This window comes from Penaeus vannamei, chromosome 1 (assembly GCF_042767895.1).
Source record: "Penaeus vannamei isolate JL-2024 chromosome 1, ASM4276789v1, whole genome shotgun sequence".
Classification (NCBI taxonomy): Eukaryota; Metazoa; Arthropoda; class Malacostraca; order Decapoda; family Penaeidae; genus Penaeus; species Penaeus vannamei.
In genome coordinates this window covers 44,024,696-44,042,195 of record NC_091549.1, presented here as the reverse complement: position 1 = coordinate 44,042,195, position 17,500 = coordinate 44,024,696, and the positions used below count along the sequence as shown (strand labels likewise).

The following is a 17,500-nucleotide window of genomic DNA, read 5'->3' as shown; positions in this document are numbered from 1 at the left end:
GGTTAGTTAGGTTTGCTTAGGTTGGTTATTTGCGTCACAAGCCATTTTTGTAGAATGTGAAACCAGAACCCAAATATACGCGCACATGCTTAAAAGGCACTGCCATACCATTAGCATAGTTGGTGCTGATTACAGCTGCCGTAACAATAGATAGTGCGAAAGGAAAAAGTTTGTGGAAAGTGTCGATCTCAGTTTAAGTCCACTCAGTGCTCCAGAATTTCAGCTCTATCTTGCCGTGCATGCCAAAGTGAAGACAATATTTCCCAGGTGGTGTTAGGGTACAGAGCCCCCCATCAACCCTCCCCTTGGGCAGTGCCCAAAGTTTGGGCTCGCCCAGTCACAGCAACTCAGATTGATGAGTAAATTTTTTGTGATGGAATTGGTGACTTAGTGTCTGATGAGTGTGTCCTTACTGTAAAGAATTACTGTAGATGATTTAAAGAAAATTTTTGCAAAATTATTGTTTACACAGTGATTGCACTCCTCTCAAGGTCCCTATTACTCTAATAACTCCTGGGGATCCACAAAGTTTGCCTTATGAACCCAAAACCTGCTTTAGGGGACCGTACTGGGAAATGACCACCTTTCCCTACTCATTTCATCATTTAAAAAAAAAGTCAGTTGGAGATAACTTATTGATTCTTTTTTGCTTAATATAGAGTATAGAATTGCACATCGTTTCATATATAATTTTGACCTCACATCCCCAGGGGATGTCTTTTTTTTTTTTTTCTTTTTCTTTTTTCCCCTTCTTCTTTGGTACATAATGTGGCCCACAGTTTTTTCCTGAACAATCCACAAAAAATTCATGGGTTAGATCTATCCTAGCGTAAGGCCGTGTAATAGCCCGATTTTAAAATTTATATTTTTTATTTATTTATTTGTTTTTTTATATATTTTTTCTTTTATATATTTATTTATTTATTTTATTTTATTTTTTTTTTTTTCTGCGGGGGGACTGGTGGACATTGAGTACTATTTTTTGTCTGTTTTTTCAGCATTAAAAGATGTATATTTTTTTATTAAGATCAAAATTTAAAAATCGGGCTATTACATATCCTCAGGGCTCTGAGGCTCTAGCGAAAGCAACAAACTGCATTTGAGTCGCACAAAAATTACAAGCCTCTATATGTACCGAAAGTCATGTAAACAAAGAATGGAGATACGGCGTATTATATTTTGGCAGCTGGCCAGAGTTCACTAGGTGCTTATAATTTTCTAGGAAGATCATATGTTCATAAACACACACATAAAAAAAATAAAAATTATTCATCCTTATTTAGTTGTTGATTAGCCATTTGCACCCATTATCTTGACTAAGAAGTGCATAAAATCATGCAGATGCCAAAGTGTGGTTGGATATTTGCTAATTTATGATAGGTAAGACATATGGTAACGTCTAAACATAGTGTTTTTATTGGGAACGCATGAAACAGATGCAATAGCTTTTTCAACTCTAGATGAAGACTGTGCATAAAATAAAAAATTACATATAGTTCAAAATTCCATATAGTTTTTATTTCAGAGCGGGTACTACTGAGTACTATCATCAGTGTGAAGTAATCAGTATCTCGCTTATATATCTGAAGTATAAATCCTTACTTATATTGCTATTTTCAAACATTAGTGCTTCGTACGCGGTATACGTACAGATTGCTTCATAACCTACAACATATTACCACGGAGTCTCGATTGAAGCATATTTCGTGTGTAAAAGGATACAAAACTTATAAATTTTTTTAGATATATTTTACAAAATATTATGTCTTAAATCCGGTGATATATTTTTTTTTCTGATATTGGTATAAAAGTGTTCCTTGAGCATTCATGAACTCATATCTATGCGCAATGTCATAATCAAATGCCGTATGCATGATTGCATACACAATCAATAAACTGAAAAACAAGATGGCATATGAGTTGAAAAGGCAAGCATGTAGCTGTGAGCCACTGGCTTTCCTATCTCTCAGATTAGAATATGATTAGTAATGCAAATAATAATATGATTTGCAATGAGTATGTGTGTACAAGAGAGAGAAAACTGTGAAAGGACTTGTTTGAACTGGTCTATTAGGTGTATACTGTAAGGAGATTCTACATTGTAGAGAAATATTTCCAGTTTCTGTATGTATTGTGAATTTTTGAACTAACATTATTTTAATTGATGCTACAGAAGTGAAACATATAAAACTGATGATAATTTTTCTTATGTTCTAGCCAAGATGGTGATTGGTGGCAGATATTTAACCTCTCAGTTGCCCACCCTCATGGGCAACCCACAAAACATCCGCAACTTGTGCATTATGGCACATGTTGACCATGGCAAGACCTCCCTAGCAGATGCTCTCGTTGCTTCAAATGGGCTGATCAACAAGAGGCTTGCTGGTCGCATCAGATACATGGACAGGTATTTGAGCTCTGGGGAATAGCTGATGTAATTTTTCTTGATTTTTTTTTTTTTTTTTTCTGAATTTTTTTATCATCATTATTTATTTTATTATTTTTTTTGCTCTTTGTTTATTTCTTTTTTTTTTTTCTTATATATATGTATATATAATCTAACCACCATTTGAAAATAAGCATTGCTAATACCTGTATTTATTCTCTACAGTCGCAAAGATGAAATAGAGAGGGGGATTACAATGAAGAGTTCCTGTGTTTCTCTAGCCTATAATAAAGACGAACAAGATTACTTGATCAACCTGATTGATTCACCTGGCCATGTTGACTTCTCATCTGAAGTCTCTACAGCTGTTCGACTCTGTGATGGAACCATTATTGTTGTTGATGTTGTGGAAGGAGTCTGTGCACAAACTAAGGTATTGTATTAGTTTTTTTCTTGTTTTTATATAACAGGTTCCAGGTTCCTCAGCATCATCTGTGTTTCATTGTGGTGCTAATGGAAATAATGCACCTGGCGTGGAGATTGTGGTATAGGGTGGATAATTTGTCCCAGCTGTTTGTGTATAGCATATACAATTTTCCCTTTTCCAAACAAATTGCAGCCTCCATAAGGTTAACAGCATATTATGTAAACATCAGTAGGGTGTTCTTGTCATGACTTAAGTAGATATTAGAAGGACAGGTGGGAATTTTACTTCTGCCATGATTTAACTCATTAACGACAGGTGTCCCACATATGAGACACCCGAAAAAATAAACATTGCCAGGACGTCCCGCCAGTGTGACACTGTATCGGGGCTTGTACTCCGACGCAGCAGCGGGCCGTGGCCGGTAGGCGGGCAGAGTCCGGGCCAGCCCTGCCCGCCAATTTTGTAGCCACCTGGAATCTTTTATTTTCGGCTTCAAAATATACCGCCGTTAATGAGTTAACCCACTAGTGACGGTACATTTTCAAGCCAAAAATAATGTCTTCTGGGCAGCTTCAAAATCAGTGCACGGGCAAGTCCAGGAACCTTCCTGCAATCCACAGGCATAAAATCAGTGTGCAAGCTCCAATCTAACGTCGCACCAGCGGGACACCCGGTGATGTTTATTTTTCCGGTTGTCTCATAGTGTGACACTAGTTGTAAGTGGGTTAACAAGGGCTTGTATGCCTCCATCCTCATCTATACTAATGTGCTTCACTTGGTATTAAACAGATGAAATTCTTTGGCCCAGCAGATTGATTTGTCAATCATCAACTAGGTTATCACTATGTTTCATCAAAGATAAGGTTATTTGCATTTATTGAAGTAGTTGCAAGTATTTTTCTATGGAGCACAGGCGTCCGGAGTACCTCATCATCACCCAGTTGGAAAAGAAGGCATCTGCATTAGTCGCTAGAGTGCAAAGTTAGTTTGCAACTACCCTTTTGGTCACAGTCCATTTCACACTTCCACTAGAGGAAACCAGCTCAGCCAGGATCATTATGGATCAAGGAACATCTTTTATAGAATAACCATACCCATCTTAACCCACTTACAGTGGGTGTCCCTTATATGAGACACCCGGAAAAATAAACATTGCTAGGCATCCCGCCAGTGTGACGTTGAATTGGAGCTCGCGTTCCAAATAAGTCGCGGGCTGTGGCCAGCGCATGGGCAGATTCCGGGGACTGCCCCATGTGCCGATTTTGTATTATTTTTGCCTTCAAAATATACCGGCATTAGTGGGTTAAAACTAGTGTCTAGCTGGGACACACAGCCCAACTTGGAACAGCCCAACTTGGACTCAGAACTACTACTGCAGCTGTTGGTACTTTCCTGATGAAGTCTTCCTTGTAGATAATACTACACTGGTGGTGGCCTGGACATAAAGATCACTATTAAAGTATAGAGATTGAATGTATACAGATGCTCAGCATTCTACCATTGCAAAAGGTGAAATGATTGATCAGGAGAAGGTCATATGTTCTCATCTGTTAATGTCATGACAACTAAAGGAATGTATCCTTCATTAAATCAGTTATGAAGAAACTTAAGAAGTAAACTGTGATTGTCAAATGAAAAAAATAAAGCCTATTGTACTGCTGTTGCATCAGCAAAGTCAGCAACTAGTCAAGTACATATATTCTGCCACCATATTCATTCATGCGAAGAATCTATGGTTAATAGGGTTGTATATATGTATATATTATATATGTTTTATGATGTAATCAGTTACTCAAGTATTCCACTAAAGTACTTAATAACTTTAAACAGTCCTGGCAAGAATAGATGCCACCCAGTACTTGGCTGAACTTGCCATTGGAAAAATAGTTGCCACTTGGTGTTTGGCTCTTTTTTCATGAGAAGATAAGATGCCACTCAGTATCATGGATTTTAGATTTTGTATCATTATTATAGTTATTGTTGTTTTTATTTGTTCATATTTTCATATGTATGAAAAATATTGCTTGAAATTTATTCATCTTCTTTTCTTCCCACAGGTGGTTTTACAGCAGGCTTGGATGGAAAACATCCGTCCAGTTCTTGTTTTAAATAAAATTGACCGTCTAATTTTGGAAACAAAGTTAACCCCAATTGACTGCTATTATCACATTGCTCAAGTTTTGGAACAGGTGAGCTTAAATTGTTTTTTCCCCCCTTTCATGCAACAGTGTTTTTTTATTAAGGCAGTTAGAAAAATCTGGGAGTGATAGGAGTGATAGTTATATATCAAGTATCTAATTAGTTAAGTGTTTGAAAAAAAAGATAAATTCATATACCTACTTATCATTCCTAACCAATTCTCTGCTTAGGTTAATGCATACATGGCAGAGCTGTACAATACTGCTCTCCTTGGAAAGACTGCACAAGAAATTGAGAAGTACCAGGAAGCAGAAAGGGAAAGGAAGGTTTCAGAAAGAGAACGCAAAGCATCTGAGTCTGGAGCCACTAATTCGGACCTCCTGTTTTCTGACTGGGGCATTGAAACAGAGGATGACTCTGACCTATACTTCGTGCCAGAGCAAGGCAATGTTGTGTTTGCTAGTGCCTATGATGGATGGGGATTTAGGTGAGTGTTTACCAGCAAGTGCCAGTTTATGAGTAATGGGAATGGGAGCCTACAAGATATAATATATTTGATTTTTATTGCTATATTTTTCAAATATTTTGAATGGTTTTAGCATGACAACATTTAAAACGTTCTATTGCCACCCACAGCATCCACCACTTTGCTGATCAGTTTGCAGCAAAACTTGGAATGAACAAAGCTGTTCTTAATAAGACTCTTTGGGGAGACTACTATATTACAACAAAAGGTGGACAGAAGAAGATAGTTGGTGGTGCACGAGATAAACGCAAGAATCCATTGTTTGTTACTCTTATTCTCGAAAATTTGTATAAAGTGTATGACACTGTTGTGACGCGAAAGGTAAGTTGACAGAAATGGAAAATATGTTGTCAGTACTATTGTTTAGTGTTTAGAGTCATTTGTATGAGAACTTTTTCTCTTCAGTTGCTGGTATTAGAACAAATTATGAGCACAATAAGCATAATTTCTAGGACAAACATTTAAGACCAGTTTAGGCAAAGTGAAGGTAGAATTTAGTAATGTATAATTTTTCCTTAGTTTTAAACTTTTATGGCAAGTGCTTATGTCCTTATTATACATGTTCTAATTGCCAGTAATGGAGGGGTTTTGGCATGCATTGGTAGATTCCCCTTTTGCTCCCAGTCCTTATTATACATGTTCTGATTGCTTTTTTTCTCTCTCACTCATATCAAAATATTATATAATTGTGATTTAAAAGATAGGTGAGTGGCCAGTAATGGAAGGTTTTTGGCATGCATTGGTAGATTCCCCTTTTGCTCCCAGCTTGTTTGGATTTTGAGCAGAACATTAGACACCTAAACACTCATTGCTGAAGCTTATAACACCTCCCCCCCTTAAAAAACAAAAACAAAAAAAAAGTTTCCCTTCACTTTAGTCACATTTGCAATAGCAACACCAAACAAATTATATCACTACTATTGGAGAAAGACAAGCTCCCTCTGACAAACTGATGATGTGCGGTATATCAATAGGTATCATCTTGTTACACAGTCCACCACAACCATTCCATGATATCATGCCACCTGCATTCAAGGGTTTAAACTTTCGCTGATTTTATTTCTATCAGATATGCTAATGAAATATAAAAGCTGCCTCTTATAATCACTATCTCATTCTTCTAATGCTTTCAGGATATGTCTGAAACAGTAAAACTTTCAGAGGCTTTGGGGGTCAAGCTGCCAATGAGTGTTGCAAAGTCAACTGACACAAGATTAAAGCTGAATTTTCTCTGTAATAGCTGGCTACCATTGGCATCTGCTGTGTTAGGTGGGTCTCCATCGTCTATGTTGTTGGAAGAAATTGTTGTTGTCTGTAATTGTGTAGTTACATTTTCTAGTTCTGTAATCTCTTATTTAATGACCATAGGATGCTTTTGATTTTGTGCTGCATTAGTAATTTTATTTCTTTTTAACAGACATGGTGATAGATCACCTTCCCAGTGCCGCAAACATGACAGAAGAAAGAGCAACGAAACTTATGTGTTCAGCCACTCAGCGCTTTGACTCCCTTCCTTCAGAGTCCCAAAAACTCAAAGATGCTTTTATGAAATGTCGAAGTGAAGATGAAGATCCGCTTATAGTTTATATTTCAAAGGTAATCTGTATATTTGAAAAAAGTTCTTTTAATTTCGTCAAAGTTTAGGGAAGAAGTATACTCTTTCATGCAATTTGAATAAATGTCTTTTTAACTCTACAATGATGAGGCCAGAAATATCTGTGATGTAATCATTAAGGCCACTATTGGCAACCATCTAGCCTTTCCAGCAAGGCATTTGCTGTGTACAGCTGGCTTGCCAGCTTGCTTGCTAGAGCAAGTCATATACACATTTCTCATAATGAAGGTTAGGCTCTCCATGATGGCTATTGCTGTGACAGTCAATAAAGGCTTAACCCCTAGTAGACAGTGACAGCTATAGACCTCATGCTGTAACAGCCTTTGACATGTAAACGCATCATGACACTGCATAGGCCTAGTCTCAAAGTCTAGACTGTTACCTAATATTACATCACAAAAAAATCTGACACCATCACCATAGGGTTAACCCATTTATGACAGGTGTCCCCTATATGAGACAACCGGAAAAATAAACATTGCCGTGTGTCCCACCATTGTGAAGTACAATACGTCCAAATACATCGTTGGCTGCGGCCGGCGAGCGGGCATACTCCGGACCGGCCCCGCCCCGCACGCTGATTTTGTAGCCGCCCAGAAAATATTATTTTCAGTTTCAAAATATGCATGCGTTAGTGGGTTAATGGTATTTTTTTTCAAACATGAAATATTCTTAATAGAATAGGTTTCCAGACAAAATGAGTGTAGATTTCAAGGCAAAATTAGAAAAAATGCTCTATAAGGAAAGTTATTAGATATAAAGACAATCATATCATTACTTATAAAAGAATGAACTAAATAATTTCCTCCTTTAACCTATTAACTTGAATCACCTGGGCCATCCAAACCTAAACCCCAAAGCTGACCAAATTACAGGCTCATTAGACTCAAGAACATATTTGTGAGATCATTTAGTACTAGTTCATATCCCTACACAAAAGTTCAGTGAGTTTTCAGTCAGTAGGATGCACTGTGCAAAGGTTTTCTGTACTGTTTAGTTCATCTTTGAGAATATAGAAGCACACAAAGAACCAAGACAACCTTGACACATGGGCTATGGCAAAAAAACTTGACTACCAACTTAGTGTTCATACTCAGGTACAAGAAATTAATGGCATTTCTCAGTTTTGTAAGAGAGATATATTTTTTTCTCAGATTTATGGAGTTGAAAGAAAGAATTTGTTGGACTCAACCTCTAGTGGAAAAAAAGCAGCAGCCACAGGGAGCGTAGGCCTCCTGTCAGCAGAGGAGATAGCCAGCCGTAGGGAGGAAATACGCCGTAGGAGAGAGGAAATTACAGCAAATGGCGAGCAGAAGGGTAAGGAACTAGTGATTATTACCTTATGTACCTGTTTTAAAACTGTGAGGTATATGGTCCCTGATGTTTGAAGGAATAGTTGTTATGATTACTATAGCAGTATGCCAAGATTTAGCTACTTAGCAAATCATAAAAGTATACCTGTACAAGATATTTATAGCAATATATATTAGCAAAACATATAGGTACACCACATATTTTTGGGAATGGTCAAGTACGTCTGTTAACTTACATTTCATACACCAAGTTTTGTTTCTAAATAAAGTACGGTGTCATTTGTTATCCTAGATGCTCTAGAGATACAGGAAAAGCATAATTATGGATTTATTAATTTATAAACTCATTTGATTGGCTAAGAAATCAGGTATGCTTCTTGAACCAAGGTTGCTCAAAAATTATAAGATGGGAAGTTATAGTGCTAATAAGACAGGAGATTTTTTGATGAGCAGGGGAATAATAATTTGTATATGACAGCATAGAAGATGTATGTTTTCCCTCGCAAAAATGGCCCAAAAATCACTGTGTGTAATATTTATGCATACATGGATGCTTTTTATCCCTGCTGAAATAACAAGAGTTTCCAATGCACCAGTTCAGGGATTATGTTTACTAACATAGTGTGAAAAATAAGTTGGCCTTTATAAATATGTCTTTATGTTGACCAATAATGAAACAAGTTAATAGTCATTAATAAATGATCTTTTGAAAGTGGTAAGGAAAGTGAAATTGCATCTCAAAGTAATTCATTAATTTCTGTTGTTTTTGTGATGTACAGTAGTTTTTAAATTGTTAATTATAAATTTTTCAAGGTTTTGGTATAACAAAGCAGAAATTAGGCCACCAATAATCATAATAGGAGGAAATTGCTGAGAAGATAATGCACCTGTATAGATTTTTGTTGTGGTTGTATATTTTCTGGCCCGTGGGAATCATTATAAATACAAACAAAAAAGTCCTATTTCATTGCAGCATCTACTGGTGAAAGACAGCTGACACCATCTGAAATTGAGGAATTACAAAAGCAGCAAGATAAGATGGCAGAGGACAGGGAAAAGGCAGAAGCAGAAAGGAAAAAGTGGATAGAAGAAGAGGTCTTTGTAGCATTTGCAAGAGTATATAGTGGCAGGCTTAAAGCTCGACAGAAGGTGATTAAAATCTTTTTAAGTGGTGCAAAGTAATACTTTTTTTAATTACATGGTTCTTACAGAAATTCATATGTCTGTAAAGGTATAGATATATGTGAAGACATACTGAGACATATTGACATTCATACATACACTCCACATGTGTAAGGCCTGACTAGAAACATTCAGTACCATTATATACACATTTTTGGCTCCTTTGTGCAAATACGCATACACATTGCAAGATTTAAAAGAATACTTGTTTTCTTCGTTACACACTCAGAACTATACACAATGCAAAATTTATATTCCATTCAAAATCTGACTCTTATACTCCAGTTTTTAGAATGCAGAACTGCAATGACTAAAATTATAATGAAGTTAATGAAACAAGTATTGCAAGCAAAATTATTTTAAGTCCAGGGGTAACACTTGGGGATTGAAAAATCATTTATTTCAAGCATGCAGCAATTAGGGTTGAAAAATCACTTATTTAATGCACACAGAATGTTCCTAAACCATCATAAAATCATCTCCAATTTATATGATATCTTTTAAATGATGTGTTTTAGTTGTAAAACATTGAAAGGGAACAAAAGTTTTTAACTAAGAAGTGGGATGTGGCCGTTTAAGACCCATTATGTATTTGATATAAGCAATATTCCTCTGAAATTTTCCACTAAGTGTGTCTATTGTTTAAGTTTTCCTACTTTAATCTCTTGAATCCAGTTGCTTCACATGGACCAAAATATGGGCTTTAGGCTTACTTGAGCAGCCACTCTGCCAGGTGTGCGGCTTGTTTGCTGTGGGTGCACAATTACTCATGTTCGGTGATAAGATTCTGTGAACCCTTTGCAATGTTATTTTGCATAAGCATTTGATTTATTGATTGATTTTTTGCCATTCTCCAATGTCCATATTGGTAATTTGATTTGCTTTATCCAGATGGTAATTGACTGTTTTCCTTGCACAGGCTCCATATCATCTCTCTATGTAGTGTAAAGAAGATTTTGTAACATTTTGTTATTTGTCTTTGTTTCTTTTTCTTTTTCTGTTAATATTAGATTTCGTGTAAAACAATCTGTGCCACTAGTCACAACAGCCAGGAATAGGATGCTAAGCATTTAAATGGCATCCTCCCTGGTGCCGGTGCTCTTCCTGTCATGGGTAACAGACACTGCATTGCACACTCAGTTGTTTATGGAAATAATGCAAAAGCTTCTTTCTAAATGCCTAATGAGTCTAATCACCTCCAAGAAGTTTGTGCACTCATGGCAAGTCTATTGTCACCCTAGCTTTAGCTCATAACAGTAAGTTCACATCACCCAGCCTGCAACCATTTTTTCCCATGATGGCATATTCACGTCACTAGACTCTCAATTCAGATTTTTCATGACATGATAGTCACATCATACAGATCAAAGGGGTCAAGAAACAGCCATTGTATAGAGAGAGTGATAAGGTCTGAACTAGTCACATTTCATAACATAATGCAGAGTATGCCTTTCCTTACATATTCTGTGATATATTCTCCTTAAGTTCTTAGTTCATTCACCAAATTCACTGTGGATGATAAAAAAGACTAAAAGAAAATCACAGATGACCATAAGGTTAAATGGACACTGCAGAAAAAAGGAAAAATAGAGTAACAAGTGGTGCATGTCTCACCCATGCCACCTTCACCATCTTCACTTTTTTCTCCCTCCCTTTCTGTCTACACTTTGTAATTACTCCTTGCTTTCCACTTATTTCAGTAAAGGAAAATCTAGATGAATGATAAAATACACATGTCTATGAAAGAAAATGTTTGAGTTTATGCTAAATAGGAAAAAACTACCTTTTGGCTTAATTCATTTGTTTAATGTGAGTGTGGTGGAAAGATGAAAATGAAACTTGTCCATGATTTAGCAGTCTCAGGATTCACAGCAGTGAGGTTTACAGAAAAAATACATTAGAGATGTGTTATAATAGTCAGGTAGAGGAGTTTCTGCTGCTTATTATGAGTTTTCCTTTAATTGTACTTAATGTTGGAATTTTGTAATTTTAAAGTATATTACCTATTTTAGTTTTCTGAGTAATTTATTTAAAAATATTCATATTAGTAAAGAAATAAGTTGCATACAGTGATGTCAAATCTTTAGAGGTTCTATCTCCTGTGAATTAATTTTGCTGAATAATATTCACAGAAAATAGAAAATCAAGCTAATTTACTGGGGATTAATTGAGAATATATATTTCATAGCAACAATCCTTCAAGTATATTATATAAAAGATATGAAGGAGTTGGGAGTAGATTGTTACATTACAATGACATGTTGTTATTCCCTGATATATCTGAGTTTTTTACAAAACTCTTTGTGCTTGTTACTGTAGATATCAAATGAACTTGCTTTATTTTAGTTTGCATTATTATTTAATATTATTAATAAAATGATAAAAAAAATAATGAATAAGAATATTTCCTTGAATCAAGGGAAAGGTACACAGGTGAGATAGTTAGGTCTAGTAATTGACTCCTTGGTGACTATGCACTTCTGGAGCTCTCCTATGTGAAAATAAAACTAATAAACTAAAATCACAGCAGACACGGCTTGTATGTAGGATACAATTATTTTTTCTGACAATCATACTGTGTAATGATGTTATGATATCACCATATATTTCATTCTTGTTCATATTTAGTAAAGGCAACATATACATATATTTGAGACTTGTGAAAAGTTGTTGTTGTTGAAGTTATTGTTTGTTTGTTTTTTGCAAGTGTCTCATCTGTCCTTAACATCATTTTATTCTGCTACTTCTGAAATTACTGCTTTGCTGTAGGATTTTGTGTTATGATTCTGTTTCCTTTTATTCTTCCTTTCTTTCCTTTTTTCAATTGTATCCTTTTCAGGGATTGAACTTTAGTGGAAGTAACATACCTGATAACAAAAATCTTTTTCTCCCATAAGCATAATTGAGAAAAGGCAAGATGGTTCTTGAAATAAAAATAATAATTACAGTATTACCTGCACCAAAAATTTCAACAATTAAATCTTACTTCTATTGTCACTGCAGGTTTATATTTTAGGACCAAAGCATGATCCCAGTGTTGTGTTGGCTCAGCTAGGAGATGGCAGGCAACTATCTGAAGAAAATATAGGAGAGTTCAAACACATTCACATCTGTGAGGTGAGTTAATGCTGGAGAAGTGTACTTCGTATAAAATTACTGTATGCTTTTCTCTGGTGTAAACTCGTAATGTTGGTGAGTGTGCTTTCTTCATTTCTTTCTTTTTCTTTTTCTTTTTACTTGTTAAAGATGAAATATGCCACTCAGAATATTAGTATGTTGGTATTTTGTCAATTCTTGACAGATTGCCTGACTGAGTATGAATGTTGACAGAACACAGTAATAATACTTCTACACATTCATAGATACCTGTAAATAGTGTAAATGTACATACATATCTATGGATGCACATGTGTATCGATGGATATGCATGGATGATCATTGGTATGAAGAAAAGGGCAAGTCACAGTTTTTGTTGTGACATTTGAAATATAGGGTATATATTTGAAATATAGGGTTCTTTGTGGGCCAGATGGCTGTGTGAGTGGAATTTGGTGGTAATAAATACATAAATATATTCTAAGGTATATTCTCAAAACCACTTATGCAGTATTAGCTAATTTATGAGATGAAAATATCATAAGAAAGTAATTATCAAACCATATCCACCACTTCTTTGTGCCAGATAGTTACTGTTATGCAGATTGTTTTTGTTATATATGTACATTTTTTTTTCATTCATTCATTCATTTATTTATAATAAATTATTATGAATCAGTCAGATTAATGAAAAGAAAATATAAGAAGAACCTTTTGGACAATTCTGACTTATTTTGTTTGGATTAGGCTCAAAAGAATAAATAGCCAAATGTAAAATGGCCTAACAAACATCTGACTTGATAGTTTTCACCCTTCTTATGGTATTTATTTCTTTAATGCAGGTTTTGATATTCCTTATCCATTCCTCCTGGTCGTCCATCCCAGTGGGTTGGTCCCCTTAACACTTACATACTTTTGTTACATCTTTTAAGAGTGAAAAAAAGAAAGATGGGCTCTTATGTTATATGTAAAGAGACTTGTAATTGACTCATGAAAAAGTAATTTGACTTATAACTGCAAGAGCACAGAATTAAGAGCCAGTTGATCAAGAGCTATATTCATTAATATTTTTTACATTATGCTGATACAGTGTAATGATGATTTTGTGCAGTTTAAGTTATCCGTGACTGTCACTGCAATTTACAATAACTTTATTTTCCATATAACCAGATAGAGGATGTGTACTTACTTCTGGGACGTGAGCTAGAGCAAATAGAATATGCAACTGCTGGTACTGTGGTTGGAATAACTGGGCTGCAGGACTATGTCATCAAGAGTGCTACACTTTCTAGTACCTATACCATGCCAGCCTTCACAGAACTCACACTCAATGTCACTCCCATATTGCGAGTCGCTGTGGAGCCTCGTGATCCAAGAGATTTGCCAAAGCTGCGGCGTGGCTTAAAGATTCTTAATCAAGCTGATCCATGTGTACAGGTGAGTATGGGTAAAAGCAATGTTGATATCAGTTTTAAAGATGAAACTGGTATTTTTGTATTGTTATTTTATCTTATGATAGTGTTTTTAACCTTTTTATTTTCTCTCTTCCTCAATGTTTATCTTGCTGTCATATTAAGGATGATTGACCTTTTTTTTTTTTTTTTTTTTACATTTCAAAGGAAATTACTTGTTTTTCAGGTAAAATTACAAGACAGTGGTGAATATGTCATTATCACTGCTGGAGAAGTCCATCTGCAGCGCTGTGTGGATGACCTACAAGAACGTTATGCTGGCATCCCCATACGAACCTCTGATCCCATTGTGCCCTTCAGGGAAACCATCATACCCCCTCCAACTGTTGATAGACTTAATGAGGCCATTGAAGGGGAGAACATTAGCCAGAAGAAGGTATGCACTTCATGTTATGTCACTGTCTTTTTGGTGAATGATTTTTGTTATATATTTATATGTAAGTACATATTGCCCCTATATGTGGACAGTTTTTATCTTTAACTCTACCTTTTTTGTGTGTGTCAAAATCTGTGCATGTACATGTGTTTTGTATTTGTATGTATGTGCGTGCATGCACGTAAGTATGTTTGACTCTTTTCCAGTGTAAGCATGTTTTTATATGTAATATCAAAATGAAAACATTGCCACAATAGAAATGAAGTAAAACATAAAACTGTGTTTTCATTTTAAGCTACCACCACCAGGAAAATGTTGCGTTCTCTGTAGTATTGTTTTTTGAAATGTCTCTGCACACAGATGGCTCTGCAAGGCCTTAGCCATAAAGAGTCAATTATTAGACCTTGTGACCACCTGATTTCACGTTGAGTTAGCATGAAAAACTTTTTCTTGACTAAGGGTACTGATATTCATGCTATTATTTTTATTATAGACATTATGATTATTGTAGTGTTATGGACAGTACTAGCATACCAGAAGATACCAGAAAATATTTTTGAAAATCAATGAAAAAGATAAACAGGTGAGACTGGTGGCTTAGTCCTTATGGAGCCATCTGTGCTTAAAAACAATGAAAAATTAAACACACTGTGGGCATGACATGTATGTACATGCCATTCCCAGCAGTAGTGGGTTGATTAAGTGTACTTGTTACTGTGTTTGTGATCATGTAATTTCTTCTTTTTAAGCCTGTGAATGGTGATCCCCTTGGAGTGGTAGAAGTGAGTGGGCATTATGGCAAGTTACGATGCAGAGCAGTGCCTTTACCTGAACAAGTCACCAAACTGCTGGAAGAACATCAAGACCTCCTGAGATCTATTTCAAAAATAGGGGCTGTTGTCAATACTTCAGATGCCATGGATAAGAAGGATAGTCATGACACTATGGATGGATCAGTCTCAGTTTCTGATCAAGGAAATACTATGAAAATGGGAGCATTAGTACAGGCTCTTGAGAACAGAGAAAAAATAAATCAGGAAACCTTTGCTGCAATACAAGATTTAAAGAAGAAATTGGATAAAGCATTTAAAGAAGCAGGTAATGAATGGGAAAATGCCATCAATCAGATTTGGAGTTTTGGTCCTCATGGCTGTGGGCCCAACATCTTGTTAAATTGTATCCAGTCATATCCTCGGCCATCAATCTGGGAAAAGTCTACTTCTGTTGACTCACCTTTAGCTGCCTATGACACAAACTTTGTAACTGGCTTCCAGATTGCAACCAGTGCTGGTCCATTATGTGAAGAACCAATGATGGGTGTATGCTTTATTGTAGAAGATTGGAGTATAAAACCCACAGAAAGTAGCTATGAAGATGCAGGAGCAAACAGTGTATCATCAGGTCAGATCATTTCTCTTGCCAAAGACACACTTAGAAAAGCCTTTGATAAGCAATGTCAGAGGCTGGTATGTGCCATGTACTCATGCGTGATTAGTGTCACTTCTGATGTTATTGGAAAGATGTATAGTGTAATAGGAAAACGACAGGGACGGATTGTTGATGGTGACATCACAGAGGGTTCAACTTCCTGGAATGTCACTACTTATCTTCCTGTGGTTGAGAGCATGAACTTTGCAAATGAGCTTCGGAAGTCGGTAAGTTTTCTTTTATCTTTTTTTTTTTTTTCTTTTCTTTCCTTTTTCTTGTTATTAATTAATTAATCATTTGCATACTTGTTATTGTAGTCATGTATGTGAAATAGTTTATTCATCACTTTGTTAGAACGTCAGAATATGCACTGGATTATATAGCATTAATCAGAATTACTATTATGGAGGTGCATCAAGAGTTCATTCAGTTTGTCTACTATCTCTCACATTTCTTTTTATATAATGCACTTTACAGACATCGGGAGAAGCAGTTCCTCAGCTGGTGTTTTCTCACTGGGAAATCCTAGACATTGACCCTTTTTGGGAACCACATACCACTGAAGAATTGGCCCACTGGGGTGAGAAAGCTGACAGAGAGAATTTGGCCCAAAAGTACATCAACTCTGTACGACGAAGAAAGGGGCTAGCTGTGGATGAGAAGATAGTGGAATTTGCAGAAAAACAAAGGACTTTATCAAAAAATAAATAGACATGTCCATAATATTATTTTCAGATATCTGATTTATTTTGATAAATAGGTTAGTGTGGTTTCAGAAAGGAAAATGTTTAAACTCTCAGGGTATGATGGAAACACACATACAACTTGCATACCTGTGCATACATGCACCAAAGTAAAAGGAGACACACACACCACACCACAAACAAGCACACACACACTTGCATGCACACACAAACATACACACACAAAAAAAAAAAAAAAATATATATATATATATATATATATATATATATATATATATATACTATAGACACATGTATTTATAAATGTATATATATATGTGCGCGCGCGCGCGTGCGCGCACACGCACGCACACACACACGCACACACACACACACACACACACACACACACACACACACACACACACACACACACACACACACACACACACACACACACACACACAAACACACACAAACACACACACACACACACACACACACACACACACACACACACACACACACACACACACACACACACACACACACACACACACACACACACACACACAGATATATATATACATTTATAAATACATGTGTCTATAGTATATATATTTACATATATATATATATATATATATATATATATATATATATATATATATATATATATATATATATATATATATATATATATACTATAGACACATATTGTATGTGTTTGTGTATATATATATTTATATATGTATTCATATACACTTGTATGTGTTTGTGTGGATGCAGAACATTGGGATTCATTATTTAATGCTGTTGTTTCACCCCTGCATTAACCTGCAGCTCATGTTGTATAC

General features: G+C 35.7%; 1 protein-coding gene across 1 annotated transcript in view; it reads left to right on the top strand.

Annotated features, from left to right (window-relative positions):
* The window catches only part of LOC113828463 (elongation factor-like GTPase 1), an 18,432-nt gene extending 1,618 nt beyond the window's left edge, over positions 1-16,814 (top strand). The window contains exons 2-15 of the mRNA XM_027381447.2: positions 2,218-2,407; positions 2,612-2,819; positions 4,871-5,002; positions 5,183-5,439; positions 5,589-5,799; positions 6,612-6,747; positions 6,896-7,074; positions 8,248-8,410; positions 9,380-9,555; positions 12,592-12,705; positions 13,855-14,121; positions 14,323-14,532; positions 15,282-16,187; positions 16,438-16,814. Of these exons, the coding sequence (XP_027237248.1) occupies positions 2,223-2,407; positions 2,612-2,819; positions 4,871-5,002; positions 5,183-5,439; positions 5,589-5,799; positions 6,612-6,747; positions 6,896-7,074; positions 8,248-8,410; positions 9,380-9,555; positions 12,592-12,705; positions 13,855-14,121; positions 14,323-14,532; positions 15,282-16,187; positions 16,438-16,671 (3,378 nt within the window). The 5' untranslated portion in view covers positions 2,218-2,222 and the 3' untranslated portion in view covers positions 16,672-16,814. The remainder of the gene's footprint in view (positions 1-2,217; positions 2,408-2,611; positions 2,820-4,870; positions 5,003-5,182; positions 5,440-5,588; positions 5,800-6,611; positions 6,748-6,895; positions 7,075-8,247; positions 8,411-9,379; positions 9,556-12,591; positions 12,706-13,854; positions 14,122-14,322; positions 14,533-15,281; positions 16,188-16,437) is intronic.
* The last annotated feature ends 686 nt before the right edge of the window (positions 16,815-17,500 follow it).